Source organism: Galleria mellonella, unplaced genomic scaffold (assembly GCF_026898425.1).
Source record: "Galleria mellonella isolate WM207_F2 unplaced genomic scaffold, CSIRO_AGI_GalMel_v1 utg150, whole genome shotgun sequence".
In the NCBI taxonomy this organism is placed as follows: domain Eukaryota; kingdom Metazoa; phylum Arthropoda; class Insecta; order Lepidoptera; family Pyralidae; genus Galleria; species Galleria mellonella.
In genome coordinates, this window is record NW_026442002.1 from 1,601,668 (window position 1) to 1,629,665 (window position 27,998).

The window sequence follows — 27,998 nt, forward strand, 5'->3', positions numbered from 1 at the left end:
GTCCTTTATACTGCGTCGAGAGCACGTTTCTATCTATTTTATGTAAGTATGATATTTACGATTTTTTTTTTCTATGTGCAAGCAACTCAACATGGGTAGATATCAACAGTCAGATCTGGCAACCCCGTTTTTACTTTTCATGTTAGTGCTGTCCTTTTTACTGCGTTGAGAGGACGTATCTACCTGCTTCATGTAAGTACAATATTCTCGATTGTTTTTTTTCTATGTTTTTACCTCATTCTAATAAAAAAATAAGTTGAAATATTATTGTATTATTATTCTAAAATTTATATTTATACTTTATCTATTTATATTAACAGTCATTAATGACATTTAGTGTTTTTAATGAAATGATAAGTTTAAGTTTGTTTCGTTTCGTTTCGTTTCACTTTTTATTAGCGTTGGCATAGCAACCATTCGGCAATTGTCCTTTTTTTGTATTTATGTTTGTTTTAGTGATTTTAATTAGACATATAAGTGATAAATGTGTCGAGTAAATAAATAATAAGTTTTTTTTTTTAATTTAGAACAATGAGAACTTAAATATTTTTGCGTTATGTTTTTTTATAACGTATTTTTAACTCGCGTATTGCCTTTTTTTTTCTTAAATATCTCCAATATTTAGTCATAGTGTAGTTATAGTTTTTAACAGACTGCCAAAATTAGGTTATATATTTTTTTTTGTTTGTAACCTCATAACTCCGTCAGTTGTAAAACATTTTGGAAAAATCTTTTTTTTTTATTTGCAAGGATATACTTACAGATCCATAGAAGTCGTATCAAAATTGTTCAGAAGTTTAGTGTTTAAATTAAAACAACTAGTTTTGGTATAATTTACCAGAGGGAGACTTTGTACAAAAGTCGATTGCTTGGGTACCTCTGTCCCATTCGTGTTTCCATCGTGAAGCAGTTGTGTTTGCATGGCTGTGTTTCGGTTTGAAGGGTGCGATATGGCAGTGAATTTACTGGGTACAACAACACAACACCTGAGTCCTCAGGAATGGCAACGCATGGGGGATATCATGGCCAAAACAGTATACTCTGTTATGTCCACGGTAGTGCTCATGTGTATAGGCGACGGTTACCACTTTCCATCAAGTGGGCCGTAAGCTTGTTTGTCATTCTAAGTTGTATAAATAAAAAAATTGAGTTTTTTTTTTTGAGGAACACGACTTAATTAGAATTGATTAAGTTATGAGGAAACTATTTATATTTAATGTAATTTAGGAATTTAACCACCTCCTTTCGAAGTCGGTTAATTAACAAGACAATAAGAAACACATGCATTCGACCAGCATGCAATTAACGCCATGAGAAAAATGCAATCAAGGTTGTCTTGAAAAGATTGCTCTCAGCAATAAGACCGCCTTACTGTACTTATACAACTGTATCGTTGTGTTTGAAAATTGTCTTGCTTATTTCCTATATTGTATAATGCAAATAAAGTATACTCATTCATTCATTCAAGTGTTTATAATCTTAAATGTTAGTCCATGAGTTTTTTTTTTAATGGATGATAACGAAATAGTAAGCAACATAGCCTATCAGGTCGACATCCACTCGGTTTTCCCTGGAAACTGTTGTAGGGTAATTCTTGTTGAATTCATCACGATGGTTTCCAGGGGGGACCACGGGGAGGTCGACCCGGTTGGATATATTGCTAGCAATAGGGCTCTTAGTCTTCATTACTAACACTCCCTCCTCCCCCCCCTCCCCCCTAGCGCGTCCAGCTGTCAAGTTATTGAATACATTTACTTTTATACCGCAGACAATGCCTGAAGTCCACGCAGCGTTCGAGAACTCCGGAAGGAGTCCTGGCCTTGAAGTGTGGAGAATTGAAGTATGTACTAGCTTTAACACACGACTTCGTCCACGGGACCGAATTATTTTCTTTTTATACAACTTAAAATGGCAATCAAGCTGACGGCTCACCTGATGGAAAGTGGTAACCGTCACCTGTACACATGAGCAGTACCGTAGACATAATAGAGTATACTGTTTCGCCCACAATACCCCCATGCGTTGCCATTCCTGAGGGCTCAGGTGTTATTCCTCTGTACCCAGTAAATTCACGCCATATCCCACCCTTCAAACCGAAACACAGCCCTGTAAACACAACTGCTTCACGGTTGAAACACGAATGGGACAGAGGTGGCCGAGCAATCGACTTTTGTACAAAGTCTCCCTCTGGTTTATTTACTTTATAAATTACTCACCACACTTACAGTATCTCAAAACGTATAGTGAACCATAGGTTTATTTTACAAACTTAAAAATTTTAAACATTTAAAACACCTTTCCACTTTGGGCGTTGCTGGAAGAGAACTCTATTAGAGTTAAGCTCGCCTTGTACATTTGATTACCTCTGTCATATTTATATTTTTTTTATACAACTTAGAATGACCCCCATGTGTTGCCATTCCTGAGGACTCAGGTGTTATTCCTCTGTACCCAGTAAATTTACGCCATATCCCACCCTTCAAACCGAAACACGGCCATGCAAACACAACTGCTTCACGGTAGAAACACGAATGGGACAGAGGTGACCAAGCAAACGACTTTTGTACAAAGTCTCCCCTCTGGTATAGTGTTATATTTACTTGTATCTATGCAAAATATACTGTAGCCCGGGATTATGCATTGGATTAGCATTTTAAAATAACGGATATACGCTCAAATTGAAGGTCGCGTTACTTTATTACGGTCATTCTACACATCATCTGTCTATTTTTAATGAGTTTGCATGAATCTGCGAAAAACAGCTGTCTCATTAGTGGGGAGTCCAATTTGTTTTTGTTCCCGTATAAATTTCTAAATACATATGTGTATATGTACTATTTGTATGTGGGAATTTCTAAAAAAAATTATAAATTTATTTTATTCTTAAAATAACTTTCCAGAATTGAAATTTATTAAATCATCATCATCTACATAATGATGCAATTGAATCATAATTTTGTTTTTCGTTTTTTTTTTATAAAATGTCAATATTTGCATGCCTACATCGCTTAAACCAATTAAATAGGTGCTAAAATTCTACCACGTAGTTTTTGTAATAAATTTAAAACTGTTTAATGCAAATACACTAATTTCATTTCATTTCATTTCATTTCATTTCTTTTCATTCCATTTCATTCCATTCCATTCCAATCCATTCCATTCCAATCCATTCTATTCCGTTTCATTTCAATTCGTCTCATTTAGTCTCATTTCGTCTCATTTCGTCTCATTTCATCTCATTTCATCTCATTTCATATTATTTCATTTCATAAAGTATCATTTACTTAAGTCGTTAATTTAAAAAAAGACAAAGTGATCCACTCTGAAATTGTGTATGATTTTACCTACAAAATATTATATTTACATACATATATTGTATATATGTAATAGTATTATATATTTCAAATACAGAGATAATACCGGATACCTAAATGCCAATATTAAATTATGACATATTATTATTTATTTATGTTTAATTCTAACAAGTGTGACAGTTCCAATTTTCATTAACCTGAAGTCATCATTTTTGGCATATAGTTACCGTTATATTGACATGTAGTATAACTAATTTATAATGTTAACTGTAATTAATTTGTAATGTTATTTCTATTTTATAATTCAAATGTTATTATCATTGTTTTATTAATTTCAAAATTATAATGAAAATATTGACTTGCCATTGTGTGACTAAAACTGTTACGTTGGTTAATAAAGAAATATGATATCATAATGATTGGTAAATCGTTTTGCACTACTGCTGCCCATTCGCTACTTCCTATGCCACTGTGTCAGGTTGACTGGAAGAGATCTCTTTTAGAGATAAGTACGCCTTTGTTATAACATTGTTATTTATTTATTTATTTATTAATAGGAAAATCAGGGCTGGACTAGAGCAAAAAAAAAAAATACAGTTTAGGATCACAAAGTAAGCCACTAATAGATTTTACCAAGTAGCAACAATATAGACACAAGGCACTGTACACAGAGAAACAAAAATAGGAGTTAACAAAAACAGTGAAGTTAAATAAAAGCTTGTAAAAAAAAATGAACAAACAAGAACGAAAACAAAAAAAAAAATGATGAATAAAATACAAAGTAAAAATTAATTACAAGTATTTGATTAAAATATGGCCATCTTGTCCGTACAATAGCTATTCAAACTGGCTATGAATAAAAAATTGCGTACTCAGTTGGTCTCTCACTGATATTATGTTTTTCGAAAATAGATCTATATTTTTTTTTGATGGATGATAATGGCATGGTAACCCCGCCTGCGCTAACGGTATACACTGGCGGGGCACCAGTGAGGGATGATTGGTGAAGATAAAAAGGCGGGTCAGTTAGCCCATCGTGATGATTCAGCACGATGGTTTCCAAGGGGGACCACGGGGAGGTCGACCTGTTAGGGTATATTATTAGCAATGGGACTAATAATCAGCATTACTAACAATCCCTTCCCCCCTAATAGATCTATATTAAGACTTTTAGAAATAGTATTAAAGTTGTTGCTAGCTGCTCCCCAAAGGAACGAATTTGGTCTATAATTGGATAACACTAGTGGGACAAATAGAGTAGAACTATGCCTTCTAGACTTAATTGGTACATGTAGTTTTAATTCTTGTAGTAGTTCCGGGCAATCAACCTCAGCGGAAGCTATCCTCACCAGATATGCAATGTCAGCGATATTTCTGCGCTTTTCGAGTGCGAGAAAGTGGTGTTTTTTTTACAGAATTCAAGATAGTCAGAAGAATCATATCTATCATGTAATCATCACGTTCTATCATGCCACATTCATGCCAAGAAACGAATAAACTTTTTCTGAATATTTTCAAGACGGAGTCATTCCATTTGAAATCGTCTAATCGGCAAAGCTGACCCATTTTAGATTTTAGTGTAACTTTGAGGGACTCTTCTCTAGGGTTCCTAAGAATGAAATTTACACGAATTTGATTTTTATAAGCGCTTGATTCCGCGCATTTAAATAAAAACTTCAAAATATCGATTTTTTTTAGTTTAATTAATTTTTCCGCAAAGTTTTTTCTTTTTGAAGATTATTCCATTATTGAACCGTAATTCTTAGGTGAATAGATAGTAGTTTAAGTATATCAAATAATAATTTGCTCAATAAATACCTACCATTAGCGACAGCGTGCTGAAAATGAGTGTTTTTTAGTCATTTTTCGTGAATTTTAAGGGACTCTAGTGTCTTAACTGTTTGGAGTTAACAACTTCTGGTCGGCAGGAATTAAGTACACATATCATAGATAAAATTCATAAAAACATAAACTTATAAACTCTCGTCCGAGAGTTTATAAGTTTTATATCTCGGATTCCAAATTTGTGAGGCGTATTCCACTGTATTATTACCGTATGTTTTAGATGCAATAAAGAATATACTCGTTTGTAAAGTCGCAGAGTATGCATTTTATAAAGCGACACTGCGAGATGTTTTTTCAACACTAATGTGGGTTGTTCCTAAAAATAGATTACAAATTTAGAATGCATGTTTTAAGACACCGTAGCGTCGTGTCTCTGTTGTCGACTGACTAACATAGAACTGATCCACCAGGGTGGGGGGAAGGGAGTGTTGTTTTGATGGGTGAAAATGGTATGGTAACCCCGCCTGCGCTAACGGTATACGCCGGCGGAGCACCAGTGAAGGGTGATAGATGAGAATAAAAACAGGCCAGTTAGCGCATCATGATGAATTCATCAGGAATTAACCATGATAGTTTCCGGGGGGAACCGCGAGGAGGTCGACCTGGTTGGGTATATTGCTAGCAATGGGATTCTCAGTCTCCATTATTAACAATCCCTTTCCCCCCGGAAGGGACTGTAAGTAAAGCTTACTATCAGACCCAATACTGGCACATTGCTAGGTTGTGACCCTGTCAGGTTGATCTTCCTTTGATCCCCCTGAAAATCATCGTGCTGAATGCCAGGTATATGCATGACAATGGGATTTTTTAATGGTTGATATTGGAATAGTAACTCCGCCTGCGCTAACGGTATACGCTAGCGGCCGCCAGTGAGGGATGACAGATGAGGATGAAACCAGGTCAGTTAACCCATTGTGATGAATTCCACAAGAATTAACCACGATGGTTTCCAGGGGGAACCGTGTGGAATTCGATCTTATAGGGTACGAGTGACCCGCCCCGGCTTCGCACGGGTGCAATGCTGACACTAAATATACCTACCTACTACAGAATGTCCTTATAAATAACGTTTACAGCTTCTTTGTCATTAGACAATACAAACGTCATTTTGTAATTAAAAACTGTTATATCTTCGGAAATATTCATTTAAATTACATGCTGTAAATGGCCATATTGATCTATATCAAATGGACAATGTATTTAAGGCACTTAATTGGATAAAAATTAATGCTGTATTATATATATATATATATATATATATATATATATATATATATATATATATATATATATATATATATATATATATATATATATATATATATATATATATATATATATATATATATATATATATATATATATATATATAGCAATCATGTCTCCATTGCAATGGATAATAGTGGGTACTCTTTAAAAAAAACTGTCAAGCACAGCTTGTCTGAAATACGAATGGGACAGAGGTACCCAAACAGAAAATTCTTGTACGAAGTCTCTGTTTATTTAGTTATCTTGTAACTGCATAAGACAACCGCAATAAAACGGATTATTTACGATGTTCACACTATAAAACTCGATTCAGCTGGCCCGGTAGTGACATCTGTGTTTACACATAGTAAATCATGTTTATTTTAAACTCGGTTCATTCTGAGCTTACATTATAGCCCCTCCCACTTATTCGTAAAAACATCAGAGGGAGACTGTACAAAAGTCGATTGCTTGGGCACCTCTGTCCCATTCGTGTTTCAACCGTGAAGCAGTTGTGTTTGCATGGCTGTGTTTCGGTTTGAAGGGTGCGATATGGCGTGAATTTACTGGGTACAGAGGAATAACACCTGAGTCCTCAGGAATAGCAACGCATGGGGGGTATCATAGGCGAAACAGTATACTCTGTTATGTCCATGGTACTGCTCATGTCTGTAGGCGACGGTTACCACTCTCCATCAGGTGGACCGTCAGCTTGTTTGCCATTCTAAGTTGTATAAAAAAAATATCAACCCTCCCATAAACCACAACATAGCTATTGAACTTTTTTGCCTCTTTCTTTCTTACTAAATTGCAAATTTGAAAGAAAGTGATAAAGCATTGTAATAGTTAAAATAGACTTGTAAAATGTTTTTGTTTTTATAATTTATTATTATATTAATGAATCCAAATCCTACGAATCCAGTACAATAATAGTTTTAGAGTGCTGTTGGGGCTAGCTCGCTTTTGTAGCGCCTCCAGCATGTTTGCTCAATCTCGCGTAGATGATTACTACGCTATAAGGAGAAAGAGGACTGCATCATTGCTACACAGGGTCAGGACAAGCACCGACAGCATTCTAAAAGTAATAGGCGGGAAATATAACTCGCCTATAATTGGACATTTCATTCAGATGCTGTTCTAGTCGGCTGGCTCACAACAGAGTGAACTGCTTTAATTAATTTGCTTTTCTGTTTTTACTAACATAGTTTGTAAGAGAATTGTTACTAACAAAATGGACCACATTGTAGTCTGAATAATAAAGTATATTATTATTATTATTAATGCTATCAGAAATGCTTAAATTTAAGTTTACTTTTTTTTTCATTTAAGAGTTTCCTTTTGTCGGTGCAACTAATTCATGCATCTTCCTCCAGCCAGCTCTATCCCAGGCCATATCCTTTATCTCCCTATACGACATGACGCCTAGTGTTTCCTTTATCTGTCCCATGTAGTTATTCCTCGGTCTTCCTCTTCCTCTTTTGCCCTCTATCTTTCCTTCTATTATGCTCTTAAAAAATCGTCATGTCGTATAAGGGGCCCAGCATTTTGCCTCTTTTATTCTTTTATTATTTCAACCAATGTTTACTTAAATAAAAATTCGTATTGTTTTTGAACAGACTCGGTCTGCCCCGTTTAACATTTGCCTCACCTTCAGACGACCTAATTCCCACAAGAATAACCCATAAACAACCCCCGTCACGGTGATATCATTCGGTATGGGGATTATTGATTTTCAGGCGACCTTGTCGCTGTGTGTAGAACTAGTTGCGCCCCGCGGCTTCACCCGCGTGAATTAATACATAAAGTGGTAATTAATACATATGTGCTAGGTGGAAAGGGATTGTTAGTAATGGAGACTGAGAATTCCCATTGCTAGCAATATACCCAACCAGGTCGACCTCCTCGCGGTTCTCCCTGGAAACTATCATGGTTAATTCCTGATGAATTCGTCATGATGGGCTAACTGGCCTGTTTTCATTCTCATCTATCACCCTTCACTGGTGCTCCGCCAGTGTATCCCGTTAGCGCAGGCGGGTTTACCATACCATTTTCATCCATAAAAAAAAACATACATATGTGCTAAGTAAGGATATAATCTAATCGTGTTCCGAATTTCATTGGAATCTGTTTAGTATTTTGAAAGAATAACTAACATCTGTTCAGCCGTACTCATTTAATATATAGGTAATCACCAAAAAAGCCGGTCAAGTGCGAGTCGGACTCGCGTAACTAGGGTTCCGTACAAAATCATCAAGTTAAATTTTTTTTGTGAAATATCTACAAATTTACGGTTTTCGGATTTTTTCCTTTACTTGTGCTACATGACATTGCTTCTTGCCAAATTTCATGATTCCAGATCAACGGGAAGTACCCTATAGGTTTTGATTCACTTTGCGAATGTCAAAATATGCGATATGAATGGAACATAAACGGCCGTATCTTTCGATTGCGTCGATTTAGACGCTTCATTTTTTCACTGCTTCAAAAGATCGCAGACCTGAGTACATGATATTAATTTCAACTTGATACCTCCACGCGTTCCTAAGAAAAAGGATCTTGACAGACGGACGGAGAGACAGCGAAGCGATCCTATAAGGATTCCGTTTTTTCCTTTACAGGTACGAAACTCGAGAAATATGGAAGTGACAAAAAAAAACTTAAAACATTAAAAACCTTTATAAAGGTCAAAAATGTATTTAATTAAAAAAAAAAAGATACGAAAGTAGGAGACGCCATCTTATTTTCGTTACTTTTTTTTTTAATTTTTTCTGCCGCCATTTTCATGTAAACAAAGTAATTGCAAAACGCATGCATTTTATTGCCCAACGTAAACTAGGATCGTTCCATCATAAGCCAGACAATATTTATAACTGACACATCACACAACCAAAAATATAACGTAAGCTGATCTTTAAGATGTATCTCTCGGATGCTTTTGCCGCGAGTTGTGATAAAAATCTATGTTGCTTTGATGTGTTCTGTGGTTAATGTTTTAAATTATCGCCGTCTTTTATTAGCTGTATGATCTAGTCACCTTTGCCTGTCTTTACGGCGAATAAAAAAAAAAACAATTACAACTTCAGACAAGGCTGTATGTGTTGCCAATTGGAAACGAATAGTGTGGGACAAGCTGTTGGGAGAAAAGGGGTGTCATTGAATTGTATGTGATGTTACACTAGCTGGCATTATATAAAATTAAATAACATATTTATATATATAATACTATTACTACCATAGTTTTGATTGACTTTGGTCAAAACAGAATTTCGTCGATTCAACATGGTGATCGAAAAAGGCGGGAAACGTTAAACTTAGCGATGTTCTGAAGAATGAAACTAAAAATACTTGACGTTGGCAGAAATGGTCGTAAAAATAAAGACCGATTGTTATTAAAGAAAAGAAAGTCTGTATGGGCTTTCTTGCATTTGCCTTTTCTTTAAAAGGATTAAAACAAAAAAAAAAAACATTCAAATAAATCATCAGGCGCGCGTCACTTCGAACAAAGAAACATTTGTGTGAAATCTATGCAACCATTTCATTAAATCGGAAAATCGTACACTGTAAAGTAACTAGCTGTTTGAATTACATTAATACGCATTAAATACAAGATTAATACCGGCATTGGATATTTAAAATCTTGTGTATGATTAAAATGAATGTAATTATAAGTTAAATAAGGAAAAAAGATAGATACATAATTTATTTACATCACTTACAGCACACAAATAACATTAAATATTGGTACATATTAAAAAAAAAGAAAAGAATACATTTTTTTTATACAACTTAGAATGGCAAACGAGCTCACGGCCCACTTGATGGAAAGTGGTAACCGTCGCCTATACACATGAGCAGTACCATGCACATAACAGAGTATACTGTTTCGCCCATTATACCCCCCATGCGTTGCCATTCCTAAGGACTCGGGTGTTATTCCTCTGTACCCAGTAAATTCACGCCATATCCCACCCTTCAAATCGAAACACAGCCATGCAAACACAACTGCTTTACGGTTGAAACACGAATGGAACAGAGGTGCCCAAGCAATCGACTTGTACAAAGTCTCCCTCTGGTAGAAACATATAAAATAAAAACTAAAAGAAAAAAATAACAAAAGAGGTAACAATTTTTCATGCGTGTGCCACAGTAACACAAAATGGTCGCAACTCAGTTTATTGTTTTGCCCTCAAAAGAGCAAAACACTGATATTATGTTGTGGCCAAAAGAGTTTGTATGTTAGTTATATTTGCCTTATCTACTATCTAATATATAAAATTCTCGTGTCACGGTGTTTGTTACCAAACTCCTCCGAAACGGCTTTACCGATTTCTATGAAATTTTGTATGCATATTGGGTAGGTCTGAGAATCGGCCAACATCTATTTTTCATATCCCTCAATGATAAGGGTGACCTACCCCTAAAATTATTTTTTTGACAATTTTTTTTATTTTTATATTATTATGATTTAGCATTGAAAAATACATACAAATTAAAATTTTCACGCTTTTACAATCAACCCCTGTTTTTTAATCGCGATTTTTATATGCCGCAATAGGCTTGCAAGATGGCAATCGAATATAATAATTGTAGTACGATAAATTTTCATGTATAGGTCTCGAAATAACGTATATGGTAAAACGTTTGCCGAGTCAGTATATATATATATATATATATATATATACATATATATATATATATATATATATATATATATATATATATATATTATGTTGATAAAATTAATGAGTCTATATTTATATTTTTGTCCTTGAAATGTTAATTATTTTTAAATATATTAATTAAGTGATTAATTAATATACACAACGTTTATTATCAAGATTTTATGTTATTTTATTTATATTTGCGTTCAATATTTGTTACTGGCATACAAGTAAACTTTTATACAACTTAGAATGGCAAACAAGCTGACGGCCCACCTGATGGAAAGTGGTAACCGTCGCCTATAGACATGTGCAGTACCGTGGACATAACAGAGTATTCCCCCTCATTAGTGCCCCGTCAGTGTATACTGTAAACGAAGGTTTTTTTTTTTTTCTTTTAATAAAAAATAATGGAATGGCGACCTCGCCTGCTTTATCAGTATATGGTACGCTGGCGGAGCACCAGTGAGGGATGATAGGTGAGGATGAAAAGGCAGGTCAGGTAGCCCATCGTGATGGATACACCAGGACTTTAGTACGTAGTTTCCATGGAGGATTACGTGGAGGTCGACCTAACAGGGTGTATTGCTAGCAATGAGACTGATAGTCCTCAATACTAACAATTCTTTCTCCCCGCGTAGGAAAGGTCCATTTTCACTCATTAAAAACCCCATAACGCCGAAGGCTTGGTCTTTTTTTTATACAACTTAGAACGGCAAACAAGCTGACGGCCCACCTGATGGAAAGTGGTAACCGTCGCCTATAGACATGAACAGTACCACGGACATAACAGAGTATACTGTTTCGCCCATGATAACCTCATACGTTGCTATTCCTGAGGACTCAAGTGTTATTCCTCTGTACCATGTAAATTCACGCCATATCCCACCCTTCAAACCGAAACACAGCCATGCAAACACAACTGCTTCACGGTTGAAACACGAATGGGACAGAGGTACCCATGATGCACGGTTGAAACACGAATCTTATATATTGTACACAATTATATCACAGATACGTATATATAACGTAGTTAAACACTTGATAATTATCTGTTCAAACAAACTTATCTTCGTATATGTAAACCGTGGTTATGTACTTCTATATTATCAACGCTGGCCGATATCGCGTTCGAAGGTACTGTAGCTAGGTTTTTTTTTTAATAACATGTTTTACGGCTCTGGAAACTTGTCCTTATAGGTCAAGTTGCCATATTTTTAAATGCATTCAGTCTTTTTACAACAAATTACAGAAATAAACATCGCTTCACATTACAACTTTTCCATTGTTTTTACAACAAATTTATACAAAGGTCTGAAATATTTGGAATCCTAATAACAATAATGTAATACTAATAACAATTACGATATGAATAGATACACACCAATACTTAAATAATGAATAATAATAATAAGAAAGTACGTACTTATCGTGATACACTATTTCGAAAGTGAAAAAAGTGTTGTTCTCCTCTCTCGTACTTGCTGTGCCCAACAGGGTCCATAATTGAAACGTTATGTACTAATTATATTATGGAATGCAATAAGAAATAAATAAATAAATAAGTATTTGCAAATCAATCAAAAGTTCTTTTAAATCCTGAGGCACTTTTTTTGCTTATAACTTCAAATTCGGTTGCCATAATTAATCTGTCAATTCCAAACGGTTGACATTTTAGAATCAGATGGTCCGTTTTAACACTAGTGTTGCCAGATTGAGAAGTTTTACTTTTACAGTTATTTTATTTATTTATTAAACTTTAATACACTTAAATAGTTTTAATGACTCTACCGGTCCAATGTAGGCAGGAATAAAAGAAAACAATTAATAATTGTATAATACTACATTACTGCAGCGGCCAGCAACTGAGGCATTAATGGACGAACGTGCAAATGTGGGCTGAGGCGAAGCCGAGGCACACGTACGTGAGTCCATCAATGCCTAGTTGTGACCAAGGCTTGTACAGTATTATAGGGGAAACCTATGTCCAGCAATGGACAGTTAAAAGCTGGTATGGTATATATTTATTATATGAGATAGTGAAAGACACAGGCTACTTTTTTCCAGTCAGTGAATAGTAATATGTATAATGCAGTTAATATTAGTACGTACACCAAAGGGAGACTTTGTACAAAAGTCGTTTGTTCGTTTCCATTCGTGTTTCAACCGTAAAGCAATTGTGTTTGCATGGCTATGTTTCGGTTTGAAGGGTGGGATATGGCGTGAATTTACTGGGTACAGAGGAATAACACCTGAGTCCTCAGTATTGGCAAAGCATGGGGAGTATCATGGGCGAAACAGTATATTCTGTTATGTCCATGGTACTGCTCATGTCTATAGGCGACGGTTACCATTTTTCATCAGGTGGGCCGTCAGCTTGATTGCCATTCTGAGTTGTATAAAAAATAAACCTAGACTGCCATATGGATTGGTCCCGAGTCACCTGCATTCACCGACCTGTAATTATAATATTTATCGTCATCATCATACCAGCCTTTAACTGTCCACTGCTGAACATAAGCTTCCCCTTTGGGGGGGTTTTGGTAGTAATTGCCACGTTTAGCAGGCGGATTGGCAACCACAGTTAAGCTTTGGAGATGTTTTAAGAGGGTCACTGCTACCAATCTCTCGCCCTCCCTCAGTGGCCTCTTACGACACCCACGGGAAAGTAAGAGGTGGCCTATTCTATGCCGGGACCACACGGCTATCTATTTATAATAGTTATGGTAAATTAACATGTCCATTTCTTTTTCAGGACTTCGAACCCGTACCTGTACCAAAACAACAGTATGGGAACTTTTACTCCGGGGATTCATACATTGTTTTGAAGGTAAGATATCCACAGACTCGATAAAACTTAATCAACAATCACTTCTGTGGTAATTTCAACAAAAACGTAATCAAGTTATGTTGAAATTACCACAGGAGCACCATCTAAATGAGGTTTTTTTTTTAATGGGTGACAATGGAATGGTAACCCCGCCCGCGCTATCGATATACACTGGCGAGGCACCAGTGAAGGATGATAGGTGAGGATGAAGCAGGTCAGTTAGCTCATCGTGACGGATTCAACAAGAATTGTTCACGATGGTTTCCAGGGGGAACCACGTGGAGGTCGACCTGATAGGGTATATTGTTAGTAATGGGGCTGTTAGATCCCATTATTAACAATCCCTTTCTCCCCTCTAAACGAGGTTAGTAACCAATCGAAATATTCAATCGATAGATCCACTTCTGATTTGTACTACTGTTGGACATCAGCAGACTGTCTTATGGTCGGAATTTTTTTTTATTTTCAATAATCGAAACGGACTATAAAAATTATAACAAAAAGAAAAAAAAGGAATTAATAAAAGACTTTATTTCAATTGACACATTGTGTAGCTTAAAGTAACTAAAAACAAAAAACATAAATTTTAGGAAAATATAATTGACTTTTTCATAAATAGATGATAATGATATGGTAATCCCGTCTGCGCTACTGCGGCGGGGCACCAGTGAGAGATGATAGGTGAGCATGAAGGCAGGTCAGTTGCCGTGTAGTTCTTTCTTTCTCTTTCTTTCCCATGGGTGTCGTAAGTGGCGACTAAGGGAACTTAACGGTCGCGATATGGGCAGCAGCGTCCCTATTAATATATCTCTAAAGCCTAACTGCAGTTGCCAACCCGCCTGCCAAGCGTGGCAACTGCTGGCAATACTCCCTTATTGTGGAAGGCCTATGTTCAGCAGTGGACAGTTAAAGGCTGATATAAAAATGTTAAAAGTTCCCAACACTTACAATACCTTCTCTTCACTGAAATAATGTTTTCCCATTTTTCTCAGACATCCGGAGACGTTCCCAATCTGAACTGGGACATCCACTTCTGGTTGGGCACAAAAACGTCCCAGGACGAGGCCGGCACGGCGGCCATCTTGACTGTCAATTTGGACGATAACCAGTTCCAGGGAGCCGCGGTCCAGCACAGAGAAACCCAGGGATACGAGTCCAAACAGTTCCTGAGTTATTTCGAACCAGGTAAGTTTGAATTTGGCCACGTAATCCCGGCATAGAATGGGCCACCCCTTCCTTTCCTGCGGGTGTCGTAAGAGGCGACTAAGGGAATTTAAAGCTCGAAGAATGGGCAGCAGCGTTCCTCTTCAAATATCACCAGATCATAACTGCGGTTGCCAATTCTCCTGCGAAGCGAGGCAACTATTGTAAAGGCCCTAATAAGGGAAGGCGGGAGGAAGAGGGATTGTAAGTAATGGGGATTAGTAGCTCCATTGCTAGCAATATACCCTGTCAGATCTACCTCCTCGTGGTTCCCCCTGGAAACCATTGTTATTGACTTATTGTCACGGTGGGTTAATTGACCTGCTTCATCCTCACCTATCATTCCTCATTGGTGCCCCACCAGTGTCTTTCATTAGCGCAGGTAGAGTTACCATTTCATTATCATCCAAAAAAAAATAAGAAGAGGCTCTCCCCTGGAAACCATCGTACTGAATTCCAGATGTATTCATCACGATGTGCTAACTGACCTGCTTTCATCCTCACCTATCATCCCTCTCTGGTGCCCCGCCGGTGTATACCGATACAGGCGGGGTTACCATTCCATTATCAGCCTTTAAAAAAAATAAAGTATAGCTTATGTACAGCAATGGACAGTTAATGTCAGACGTTACCATGATGATATGATGAATAAACTTTATACTGTTTATTTTACCAGCGATCCGTTACCTGGACGGTGGGCACGCGTCAGGGTTCAGCCACGTGACCATCAACGCTGGCGCCGAGAAGAGGCTGTTCCAGATCAAGGGCAAGAGGAATGTGAGAGTGCGACAGGTATCCAAAATTCTCGCATCCTTAATTCGCGGTTAAAGATTCCTTTATTGGCGGTTCTAATCGGTACATATTAATAAAAAGGCATCGGAAAATGGACTAATGAAAAATTAAAACAAACCTTATTACAACTGCACCTAAAGTATGTTGTCAAATGCTGTCGCCGCTGTATAAGTGGTTCAGCTTTCTATATTCACGGTATTTTTACGGAACGTAACATATACACCGCGAATAGAGAGCTTTTACTGCATATATATTTCCTTCCACCACAGATATTGTATATATATATATATATATATATATATATATATATATATATATATATATATATATATATATATTTTAACATATTACGTGTATGTTTTTATTAGTCTAATTTAATGTTTATAATATACTAGCGACCGGCCCGGCTTCGCACGGGTGCACACTACATCCCATCACATTAGAATAGTATAATAATATAGTATTGGGTATTTTATAATATAATTTAAATGCTTGAGATTGTGCGCCATGTTTTACTATATATATATATACGTATTACATTATGTAAATAGAACTGTTATGGTTCCGTGTAATTATTGTCGAGGCGAGGTTAGTACCAAGGCTTCGTTATTTTTTTCTTCATGATTCATGACTTTTTATTGCATTTATTTTTCCACGTCTCAAACTCAGTGTCACGTTGTTTATCATCATCATCATCATCATCATCATCATCATATCAGCCGTTAACTGCCCACTGCTGGACATAGGCCTCCTCCATTAAGAGGAGTTTTGCCAGTATCCAGTTTTACCAGAGGGAAACTTTGTACAAAAGTCGATTGCTTGGGTACCTCTGTTCCATTCGTGTTTCAACCGTGAAGCAGCTGTGTTTGCATGGCTGTGTTTCGGTTTGAATGGTGGGATATGACGTGAATTTACTGGGTACAGAGCAATAACACCTGAGTCCTCAGGAATGGCAACGCATGGCGGGTATCATGGACGAAACGGTATACTCTGTTATGTCCATGGTACTGCTCATGTGTATAGGCGACGATTACCACTTTCCATCAGGTGGGCCGTCAGCTTGTTTACCATTCTGAGTTGTATAAAAAAATCCAGGATTAGCATGTTGGTTGGCAACTGCATTTAGGCTTTGATGTTTCAAGAGAGACGCTGCTGTCCATCCCTCGAGCATTAAGTTCTCTTAGTCGCCTTTTACGCCACCTATGGGAAAGGAAGCGGTGGCCCATTCTATGCCGGGATATACCTACACGGGGCATACCTACTACTTGCTTCGACAGTACAAATACTAAAATTGGAACGATACAGAGAAGATTAACATGGCCCCTGCTAAAGGATGACACGCAAAATCGTGAAGCGCTCCACATGTTTTTTTTTTCATAAGCACAATGGCCCAAATAAGAGGCTAAACGCGGAAAATAGAGTCTTTTTCACATTTACCTTTAAACGGGGATTTTGCCAGTAGTTGCTATTCTTGGCAGACGGGTTGGCAACCGCATTTTTGTTGTAATGAGTGAAATGGTATGATAACCCCGCCTGCGCCAACGGGATACACTGGCGGAGCACCAGTGAAGGGTGATAGATGAGAATGGAAACAGGCCAGTGAGCGCATCATGATGAATTCATCAGGAATTAACCATGATAGTTTCCAGGGGAACCGCGAGGAGGTCGACCTGGTTGGGTATATTGCTAGCAATAGGATTGTCGGTCTCTATTACTAACAATTCCTTTCCCCCCTGGCAACCGCAGTTAGGCTTTAGTGATGTCTCAAGAGAGATGATCCTGCATATACCAAGACCCCTTAATCGCCTACCAAGTTCCCTTAATCGCCTCTTACAACACTTCTGGGAAAGAAACGGACGGATCCTTCTATACCAGGACCTATAGAACATAAATAGATAGACAGATAGATACTCTTTATTGTTTCCTCCAAAAGATTACAATAGTAAACTTATTTTAGACTAGCGGCCCGTCCCGGCATCGTACGGGTGGACATTTTTACATTTTAAAAAGTGGCTATTAAGGCTGCACACGCGACGGAAGCTTAAAAATAGAGTAACTTCTCCCGTATTCCCGACATTTCCCGTCACTGCTCTGCTCGTATTGATCGTAGCGTGATGAAAAGTATACTATAACCTGCCCAGGAGTATGAAGAATAATTATACCAAGTTTCGTTGAAATCCGTCGAGTAGTTTTTGTTTCTATAACGAACATACAGACAGATAGACAGACAAAAATTTTACTGATTGCATTTTTGGCATCAGTATCGATCACTAATCACCCACCGATAGTTATTTTGGAAATATATTTCATGTACAGAATTGACCTCTCTATAGATTTATTATAAGTATAGATATAAACAATTACAAGAAACAATCACAGTAAGAAAACAATGGGCGAACTTATCGCTAAGAGCGATCTCTTGCAGCCAACCTTTGGATGGAGAGGAGTAATTATAGACATATATACAAATGTAATTTGGTACCAAAAAATCTTCCTCTATTCTCAGGTGGAAGCAACAGTGGACTCCATGAACAAGGGCGACTGTTTCATACTGGACGTTGATCATACCATTTACGTATTCGTCGGCGACCAGGCCAAGAGCGTGGAGCGTCTGAAGGCCATATCGGTGGCCAATCAGATCAGGGACCAGGATCACAACGGAAGGGCCGAAATCGATATCATAGGTAAGTATCATCAGTATTTCCGAACCGATACGACATCATAACCTTCAAGAAAAGGGCATATTCCTGTTACCTCCTTGGTAGCCATGTTTCGAAGTAAAAGGTCATTCCATTTTTAATTACAGGACAGACATGAGTTTAAATAGTAATTTATCTGGCTTCAAAACACGACAGATATGGATTTTCATACAACTTTTGCCGGCCGCTGCTCGCATGTATCTGGCCAGTACGGCAATTTTGATTTATTTCATTTACAAATAGTACATTACTGCAGTGGCCAGCAACTGAGGCATTGATGGACGAACGTGCAAATGTGGGTCGAGGCGTAGCCGAGGCACACATACGTGAGTCCATCAATGCCTAGTTGTGGCCAAGGCTTGTATAGTACTTTTCTCAAACAATGCGCGGAAATCAAAAACACAATTTTACTTTTTAAGTTCAATGACGAATAACGAACAATAATAATTTTTCACGTGCCATAATGTTCCTTTGTTTTTTTTTTTTCAATAAACACCTTTCTATTTGTAAGCCAGTTCGAAATTCAAATAAAACCTTTTATTAGTTACCTCTTTGGTAGCCATGTTTCGAAGTAAAAGGTCATTCCATTTTTAAATTACAGGACAGATATGAGTTTACATAGTAATTTATCTGGCCGCAAAACACGACAGATATAGATTTTCATACAACTTTTGCCGGCCGCTGCCCGCATGTATCTGGCCAGTACGGCAATTTTGATTTATTTTAATTAGAAGAAATAATTTACCAAATCGGTACACAACTGACGAAGGTATGAGGCAACTAGGTAGGAGGTCGAAAGGTGGTTAACAGAAAAAATGTTTTCCAAAATGTTTAATAATTTTAAAGCTTAAATATATGACTCAATTAATTGACTGTAATTTATAATTTATTATTAATATGTTAATATGTTCACATTAACCAGAGGGAGACTTTGTACAAAAGTCGTTTGCTTGGCCACCTCTGTCCCATTCGTGTTTCAACCGTAAAGCAGTTGTGTTTGCATGGCTGTGTTTCGGTTTGAAGGGTGCGATATGGCAGTCAATTTGCAAGGTACAGAGGAATAACACCTGAGTCCTCAGGAATGGCAACGCATGGGGGGTATTATGGGCGAAACAGTATACTCTGTTATGTCCATGGTACTGCTCATGTCTATAGGTGACGGTTACCACTTTCCATCAGGTGGGCTATCAGCTTGTTCGCTATTCTAAGTTGTATAAAAAAAAATGTTTACCTGGTTTAACAGTATTTCATATTTTCCTTTACAGATCCATACTCATCTGGCTCGGACACAGAGAAGTTCTTCACAGCCCTCGGCTCTGGTGATCTGGACTCGGTTTCAGACGCGTCTGAAGGTGGTGATGATGAGGTAACTTAATAACAATTTGAAAAACCTTTTTTTTATACCACTGAGGTGGCAAACAAGCATACGGCCCACCTCGCCATGTCGCCTATAGACATGAGCAGTACCGTGGATATAACAGAGTATACTGTTTCGTCCATGATACCCCCCATGCGTTGCCATTCCTGAGGACTCAGGTGTTATTCCTCTGTACCCAGTGAATTCACGCTATTGCTACATTCAGGTATTGCTAACAATGGGTCAATTTGACCCCATTACTAACAAACCCTCCCCCCTTATAGCTCTGTTATAATTTAAGACCATTTGAACAAACCACATTTCGAGCAAATAATTTTTTTTTTGTTTTCTTTCTCTTCATCATATGGGACCAGGTCTACTCATCTCATGGTCTACACGGGCTTTAACCACGTGTGGGAGAGGTGTGAGAAGTTTCAGAGAAGATATATTTTTGTTTTGCTTAATCTTTTTTTATTTTTGTTCCTCAGGACTTCGAAAGAGGCGATATTAAGGAAGTATCACTCAGTGAGATCTCAGACAGCAGCGGCAGCATCAAGGTGACCAACTTGCCAAAACCTTACCAGCAGGATCAACTGAACACCAAGGTTAGTTTTAACCGCCACAAACTAAAGTTTCATCCCAACCATCTGGACGAGTGGCGGTCCTCCACCGTGCGTTTTTCAAGGCACTTTCTTCCACGCACTACCACTCTTTGGAATCAACTTCCAGCAGCAGTATTTCCGAACCGATACGACAACATAACCTTCAAAAAAAGAGCATATTCCTTTTTAAAAGGCCGGCAGCACACCTGCAATGCCGCTGGTGTTGTGGGTGATCATGGGCGGCGGTAGTCACTTACCATCAGGTGAGCCGCATGCTCCTTTGCCCCCTGTGTTGTAAAAAAAAATCCATTCTATTTATACCTCTGAGGTAACAAAACCGTGGGTGTCGTAACGACTAGAGGAACTTAGCGTTCGAGAGAAGGGCAGCAGCGTCCCTCTTAAAACATCACCAAAGCCTAACTGCAGATGCCAACACGCCTGCCAAGCGTGGCAACTACTGGCAAAATCGTATTGTATTGTATTGTAAAAATCTTTATTGTACATAACTCAGATTAAATACTGGTAAATGGTTTAATATACAATGGCGGACTTATCCCGTAAAGGCATCTCTTACAGTCGACCTTTGAGAAGCTGAAAGAAAACTGTAGAATGTACATACAAATAATAACCGTACAGCTAAAGATAAACTAAATAATACCCAGTAAAAAAAATTGAATATGAATCGTCATTATGGGGCAGGCCTATGTTCAGCAGTGGACAGTTAATGGCTGACATGATGATATGATGAGGTAGCAAATAAGCATACGGCCCGCCTGATGGTGAACACCATGCTGTAGTCTCTTAGGAAAATCTATATATCTTTCTAATATAAAATTGAAACTCGATGTCAGTACATATATATATATATATATATATATATATATATATATATATATATATATATATATATATATATATATATATATATATATATATATATATATATATATATATATATATATATATATATATATATATATATACAAACATAATGTGGTGGTCAAGGAATTGATTGAAATCAATTCAAGAGAACCAAGTGGTTTATTGGAACAAGTGGTGGAAGAAGAACCAAGCAGCACCACAAAACCCAATAGTCTTTCTTTACCTATGGTACCAATTGCTACTCACACACAGTCAAATTTATCATCTGACGACTTTACCCGACGACAGATACATAATAGTAATACTGTATTGTACTCAGATAGAATAGGAATTAACTTAGGATTAATTATGAATAATTGTATGTCAGAACAAATCGTAAATAATTGTATACCCGATGCCCCATTTAATTATATTGTAAAACAAATGTTATGTAATCAAAACAATTACAATAAACACACTACTATTGTATTTTTGATAGGAAATAGTATAGGTGTTTCTCAGAAGGACTTGAGATATCTTCTTAAATCTGTCTCAAATATGACTATAAAAAAATTTATTATATGTACTTTTCCTTATTCGGTTTCATTGTCTCGAAATAAGAACCAACAAATTTATAGACTTAATACTTTAATGTATAACATGAGCTGTTTTGTTGAAAATATTCATTGTTTTGATACAAATAAATTTGTAAATAATTTTAAATTGACTGAAGGTACATTGTACCTCTCACAATTTTACAAACGACAGTTAGCTACATTGTTAGCTTATAATATATTACATAGTCCTGTTATAAATAGTATAACAGTTAAACATAAAAATTGTATAGTATTTAGTAATTATACTAATGATTATTTAAACTTAGTTTACTGACAAAGAGAAAGCCAAAACATCTTAAACTAGTTCATCAAAATATTCAAGGCTTTCTTGGCAAAGAATTACTAATAGAATTATTTTTAAATGAATTTAATATTGACATTCTATGCCTCACTGAACATTGGCTAAAAATGACAAACATGTCAATTCACATACCGAATTATAAAATCCAGAGTGTATTCAACAGACAAAACTCTATAAGAGGAGGGTCTATTATTTTTGTAAATAGAAATATTAAAGTTAAAGAGCGTAAAGATATAGTAGCACTTTCTAAGGAATGTGTTGTTGAAATCTCATGTACAGAGTTGGATAAATATATAATTATATGTGTATATAGACCCCCAAACTCAGACTACGTCAAATTTGAGTCCATCATGGAGGATGTACTGAAATTAGCATTTAAAAGTAATAAATCTATATTAGTATGCGGGGACTTTAACGTGGACATTCTAATTGATAGTCCTATGAAGACAAAAATCAATAGTTTGTTTAAAAGTTTTGGTCTAGTTCATGTCTTCTTAGAACCGACGCGAATTACATGTAATACAACAACATGTATTGACAATATATATTGTAATTTTAATATTTTAAATAAATCTATTATAAATACTTTACCTTCGGACCATTGCGGACAAAGTGTGACATTTACATGTAATGAAATTACGGAAGATACCTATAAACTCTATAGACCAACAACAGCATATAAATTGCAGAAATTCAGGGATAGATTAAAGGAAAGCCTACCTTTTTTAAAGTATGATGATAATAATATAAATCCTAGTACATTATATGACCGATTTTTCAATATAGTAAAATCTCATTTTGATAATAATTTTCCAATTAAGAAGTCAAAGATTAAGAATTCAAAATTTTGTGAATGGTCTACGTTTGGTATTAGAAAAAGTAGAGAGAATATGTATCAACTGTATGATATCAAGAGCTATTTGCAAGAACCTATTTTTGTTGAATATGTGAAAAATTACTCAAAAATATTTAAAAGAGTGTGTAACGCTGCTAAGATCCTTCACTTAAAACGTAAAATTACAACATCTAAAGACAAAATAAAGACTACGTGGAACATAATAAACACGGAAATAGGTAACAAAAAGTCTCGTCAGTTAAAATATAGGCTGAAAACTGAAAATGGTATCGTTGATAAAAATGATCAAGTTGCTCAAGTTTTCGAAATTTTTTTCTCAACAATACCTTTAAAAGCAACAAAATCATTAAATTCGTCACCTGATTTAGCTAAACAATTATTAAAAAACACTGTGAGTTCCTGTATCTATGATTTTAGGTTTCATTACATAAATTCTTCTTGTATAATAAAAGCCTTTAACTCTCTCAATTTGAAAAATACGGAAGATATTTGGGGTATGTCAGTAAAGCTAATGAAATCTGTAATAAATGAAATTGCTCCTCATCTGGCTATAATATTTAACAAGAGTATTGATCAAGGAGTGTTTCCAGATCTAATGAAAGTTAGTAAAATAATGCCGTTATTTAAGTCTGGTGATAAGGAAAACCTTACTAACTTTAGGCCAATCTCAATTCTACCAGTATTTAGTAAGATTTTCGAAAAATTAATTCTTCTACAAATGTTAGACCATTTCAATTTACGTGACTTACTCCACAAGCAACAATATGGATTTACAAAAGGACGATGCACTGTTGATGCCGGCATTAATTTAATGCAATGCATTTTCAGTGCATGGGAGAATTCACAAGATGTAATTGGTGTATTTTGTGATCTTTCTAAGGCATTCGATTGCGTCGATCATAAAACTTTATTAATGAAGCTTGAACATTATGGAGTTAGAAATAAGTCTTTAGATCTCTTAAAATCTTACTTAAATTCAAGAATTCAAATAATAGAAGTAAACGGTGTCAATTCTAGTGGATCTTATATTGAAATGGGTGTGCCTCAGGGATCTATTTTGGGTCCTTTTCTTTTTCTTGTATACATGAATGACTTACCGTATCATGTTCAAGATTTGTCTGATATTGTATTATTTGCTGATGACACTTCACTAATGTTTAAAGTGAATAGAAATACACATAACCTTGACCATGTAAATGTTGCTTTGTCTAAGGTTTTGATATGGTTTACGTCAAATAATCTAGTACTTAATTCAAAAAAAACTAAATGTATCAGATTTTCCATATCCAATACTAAGCAAGTGAATACCGCTATTAGATTAGACCACCAGGATTTAGACTTTGTAGATAAAACCACTTTTCTTGGCATAGTAGTTGATTATAAGTTGCAATGGGGCTCCCATATATTTGAATTGGCCAACAGGCTGAGTTCAGCTGCTTATGCTGTTAGAAAAATCCGACAATTAACTAATACAATAACAGCTAAGCTTGTATATTTTAGTTACTTTCACAGTATCATGTCATATGGCATTATATTATGGGGGAGGGCTGCTGACATCGATACAATCTTTGTATTGCAAAAAAGAGCAGTTCGGTCAATATTTAATTTGCCTTCTCGGGAATCTCTTAGAGAATATTTTAAGCAAACAGGTATACTTACTGTTCCCTCGCAATATATATACGAAAACATTATGTATGTACGTAAAAATATAAATCTTTTTAAAAATAACAGTGACATACATAATTTCAATACAAGAAATAAAAACAAATTGAATGTTCCTTGTTATCGCCTTAGAAAAGTCAGTACATCTTTCATGGGGAACTGTATACGTTTTTATAATAAACTTCCAGATGACGTTTTACAATTAAATGAAAGAAAATTTAAGACATATATAAAAAGGACTCTCTGTACAAAAGCATATTATAAATTAAATGACTATTTAAATGACAAAACTGCATGGATTTGAATTTTGTATTAATGTGAATTGTATTGTAAATGTAATTATTGCATTTTTTCTTAAATCAATATTATTTTCTATAGTAATTATTATAATTATAGACTGACGTATCATAAGTATCTGTAACGGATGTATATGAATAAAGATGATTGATTGATTGATTGATATATATATATATATATATATATGGAATTAATCACAATAGTTTCCATAGGGAACCACGTGGAGGTCGACCTGACATGGTATATTGCTAGCAATGGGACTGGTGATGACTTACTAACAATCCCTTCCCCCCCCCCCTTTCCGGCTAAAGGATTGAAATAACTTGATATTATTGTATTTCAGGAATGCTATATCTTGGATACTGGCAGTAGCGGAATCTACGTCTGGGTTGGGAGGGAGTCCAACGAAAAGGTAATATTTAGCAGTATAGAGAATATCTATGCTGTTCTTATATCTATATTCATTTTTAGGGTTCCCTACCTGTAAAGGAAAAACGGAACCCTTATACGAACACTTCGTAATACCCCTGGTGTTGCAGGCGTTCATAGGCTACGGTAACCGCTTACCATCAGGTGGGTTGTTTGCGACCTCAGTGGTATAAAAAAAAAGTTTAACGCTTTAGTTCGCTAGCTGAGAACTTTTTAAATAAATAGTCAGAAACTTGAAGGAGTTGATTTATTTTTGATAAATTAACAGATAATCGCGTCGTTGCCACACTGCAGAAAGCTAAAGTTATGAACCTAAGAACAAGGAATTACATAGAAGGAATGATACAATGAAAACTGTATATCATATGGTTGTCTCCTCTCTTCTTATGCAAATATAGTTAGTAAAAAGAGGACGAAAGATACACCATCAGTTGCCATTTTTCTCAATTCATAGCAGGCTAGTGTACATGTTATACGGCCGTATAACCCTACCAAATTCAGATACAACCTGCTTGCATACTTTCTACATAAACTGTGTCCAATATATACTCTAATAATGTAATTCCTTGTTCTTAGTTAGGAACACTCTTAAGTATATCTCTTTCAGTTCTCTAGTGCTCATACTACAAGCTATGCTCAGTTTGGGCCTAGATGGCACTGTGCGATTTGGCCAGTGGTGTTTATTATTATTAATATTATTTCAGGAGAAGGCCGAAGCCATGAACAAAGCACAACAGTACCTGAAACATCATAATTTACCTCCATGGGTAAGGAAAATTTATCATATTTTTTATCACAATAAAAAAAGCTAAACTTGCTATAAACAGGTTTTCAATACGTGCGTGTGCGTGCGTGCGTGCGTGCGTGCGCGTGTGTGTGTGTTTGTGTGTATGTGTGCGTGCGCGAATCTACGTATGTATGTGTAATTGACATTTTTAAAAGAGTAAAGTGCCACACACTTGAATTGTTTTTTTTAAAGTAACTTTTTCTTTCAGGTGCACGTATCGAAGGTACCAGAAGGAATAGAACCGACAGCGTTCAAACAGTACTTCGAAGCGTGGAACTGAAATGTTATTATATGTACATTTTTACAAGGTTCATATATTTTTGTTACTTTTTCTAAGTTCATATATTTTATATGTACTTACTACATAAAATGCACCATTAACACTAACGGAGCCATTAATCTTCAGTATTTCAAAATGCGGTATTAATTGTATACATATAATTATGTATACATTTGTTTTTATTGAGTTCATATATCTTTGTTACTTTTCCTAAGTTCTAATAATTTACTTAGTCTATTACGAAGTGTGATTAAATGCACAAATATAAATAAATATGTGTAATTTAAGTTTCAAGTATTGCAATTAATACATCAATAATATTATAACAGTAATTAGAAGCTTGGTATTAAATATTATCCATTAAAAATATATGTACCTTTTTATTAATTAAGTTCATATAATTTTGTTAATTCTATATAAGTAATAATACTGCATTTGTATTTCATAATGCAGATATTTCGAAGCTTTATATAAAATGGGGGATGTTCAAGAAATACGTAACGTAATTTAGGGGAAAGGTCTTGTAAAACATTACGATACGTTACAAGGGGGGGGGGGGGTTCGAACAAAATGTTAAGTACATTTTGTTTATTCAATTAAAAACTAGAGAAATACAATCTCCTAAGCCGTCAACCCTTATCTGTTATATTTTTCGAGAAATCCCTCGAATATATTGTACGTCATTTTTATTTTGTTATCGTTGTCAGTATTCGGTAATTTTGCGATTTTAGGTAAAAATGGTTACTTGGGTGTTACATAACGTTTAGGGATGAGGAGGGGAGTACAGAAAAATGCTACAGCACGTTACATGTAGGGAGGGGGACAAAAATTTACAAAAATTGTACTACGTAAAACTTGGACGTCCCCTTGTAATGTATTCATTTATATTTTTATTACTAAGTTCATATATTTTTGTTAATTTTATAAGTTCATATAAAGTATTGCATTTGTATTGCATCATTGTTACTAGATGATAAAAGAAACGTGATATTTTTATAATTATATTTTAAATGCACAAATAATTTTTGTTTTAGTAAATAAATTATAAAAAAATAATAATTATTAAGTATTTTTATTTAACTTTTAAGAAACTTTTTAAAAGTGGTTCTTAATTCGACTAAATTATTTGGTGAAATAAGGGATTGATAGTGATGGTAATTAACAATCCCATTGCTAGCAATATACTCTATCAGGGCGACCTCCACGCGGTTCCCACTGGTAAACATTGCGGCTGATTTATTGTTGAATTAACTAGTCACGATGGGGCAACTGACCTGCTTCATCCTCACCTATCATCCGTCACTGGTGCCCCGCCGGTGTATACCGATAACGCAAGTGGACCTATTACTCCATTCAT

At 35.8% G+C, this 27,998-nt stretch overlaps 1 protein-coding gene and 1 non-coding gene across 3 annotated transcripts; both read left to right on the forward strand.

Annotated features, from left to right (window-relative positions):
• LOC113510220 (gelsolin-like) lies at window positions 1-27,703 on the forward strand. Of its 2 annotated transcripts, none has more exons than XM_052892137.1 (11): window positions 1-42; window positions 1,769-1,840; window positions 13,824-13,898; window positions 14,891-15,083; window positions 15,778-15,893; window positions 18,400-18,577; window positions 19,858-19,958; window positions 20,438-20,554; window positions 25,489-25,557; window positions 26,279-26,341; window positions 26,570-27,703. In XM_052892137.1, the coding sequence occupies exons 2-11, from the start codon at window positions 1,772-1,774 to the stop codon at window positions 26,639-26,641; spliced, it is 1,053 nt and encodes a 350-aa protein (XP_052748097.1). In that variant the 5' UTR covers window positions 1-42; window positions 1,769-1,771; the 3' UTR covers window positions 26,642-27,703. The 2 variants fall into 2 exon arrangements, with proteins under 2 accessions (XP_052748097.1, XP_052748096.1); XM_052892136.1 differs by lacking the exon at window positions 1-42 and adding an exon at window positions 105-192.
• LOC128200102 (U6 spliceosomal RNA) lies at window positions 17,155-17,261 on the forward strand. The gene has a single exon (XR_008252533.1). It is a non-coding gene; the product is annotated as a U6 spliceosomal RNA (small nuclear RNA).
• Window positions 27,704-27,998: the final 295 nt, after the last annotated feature.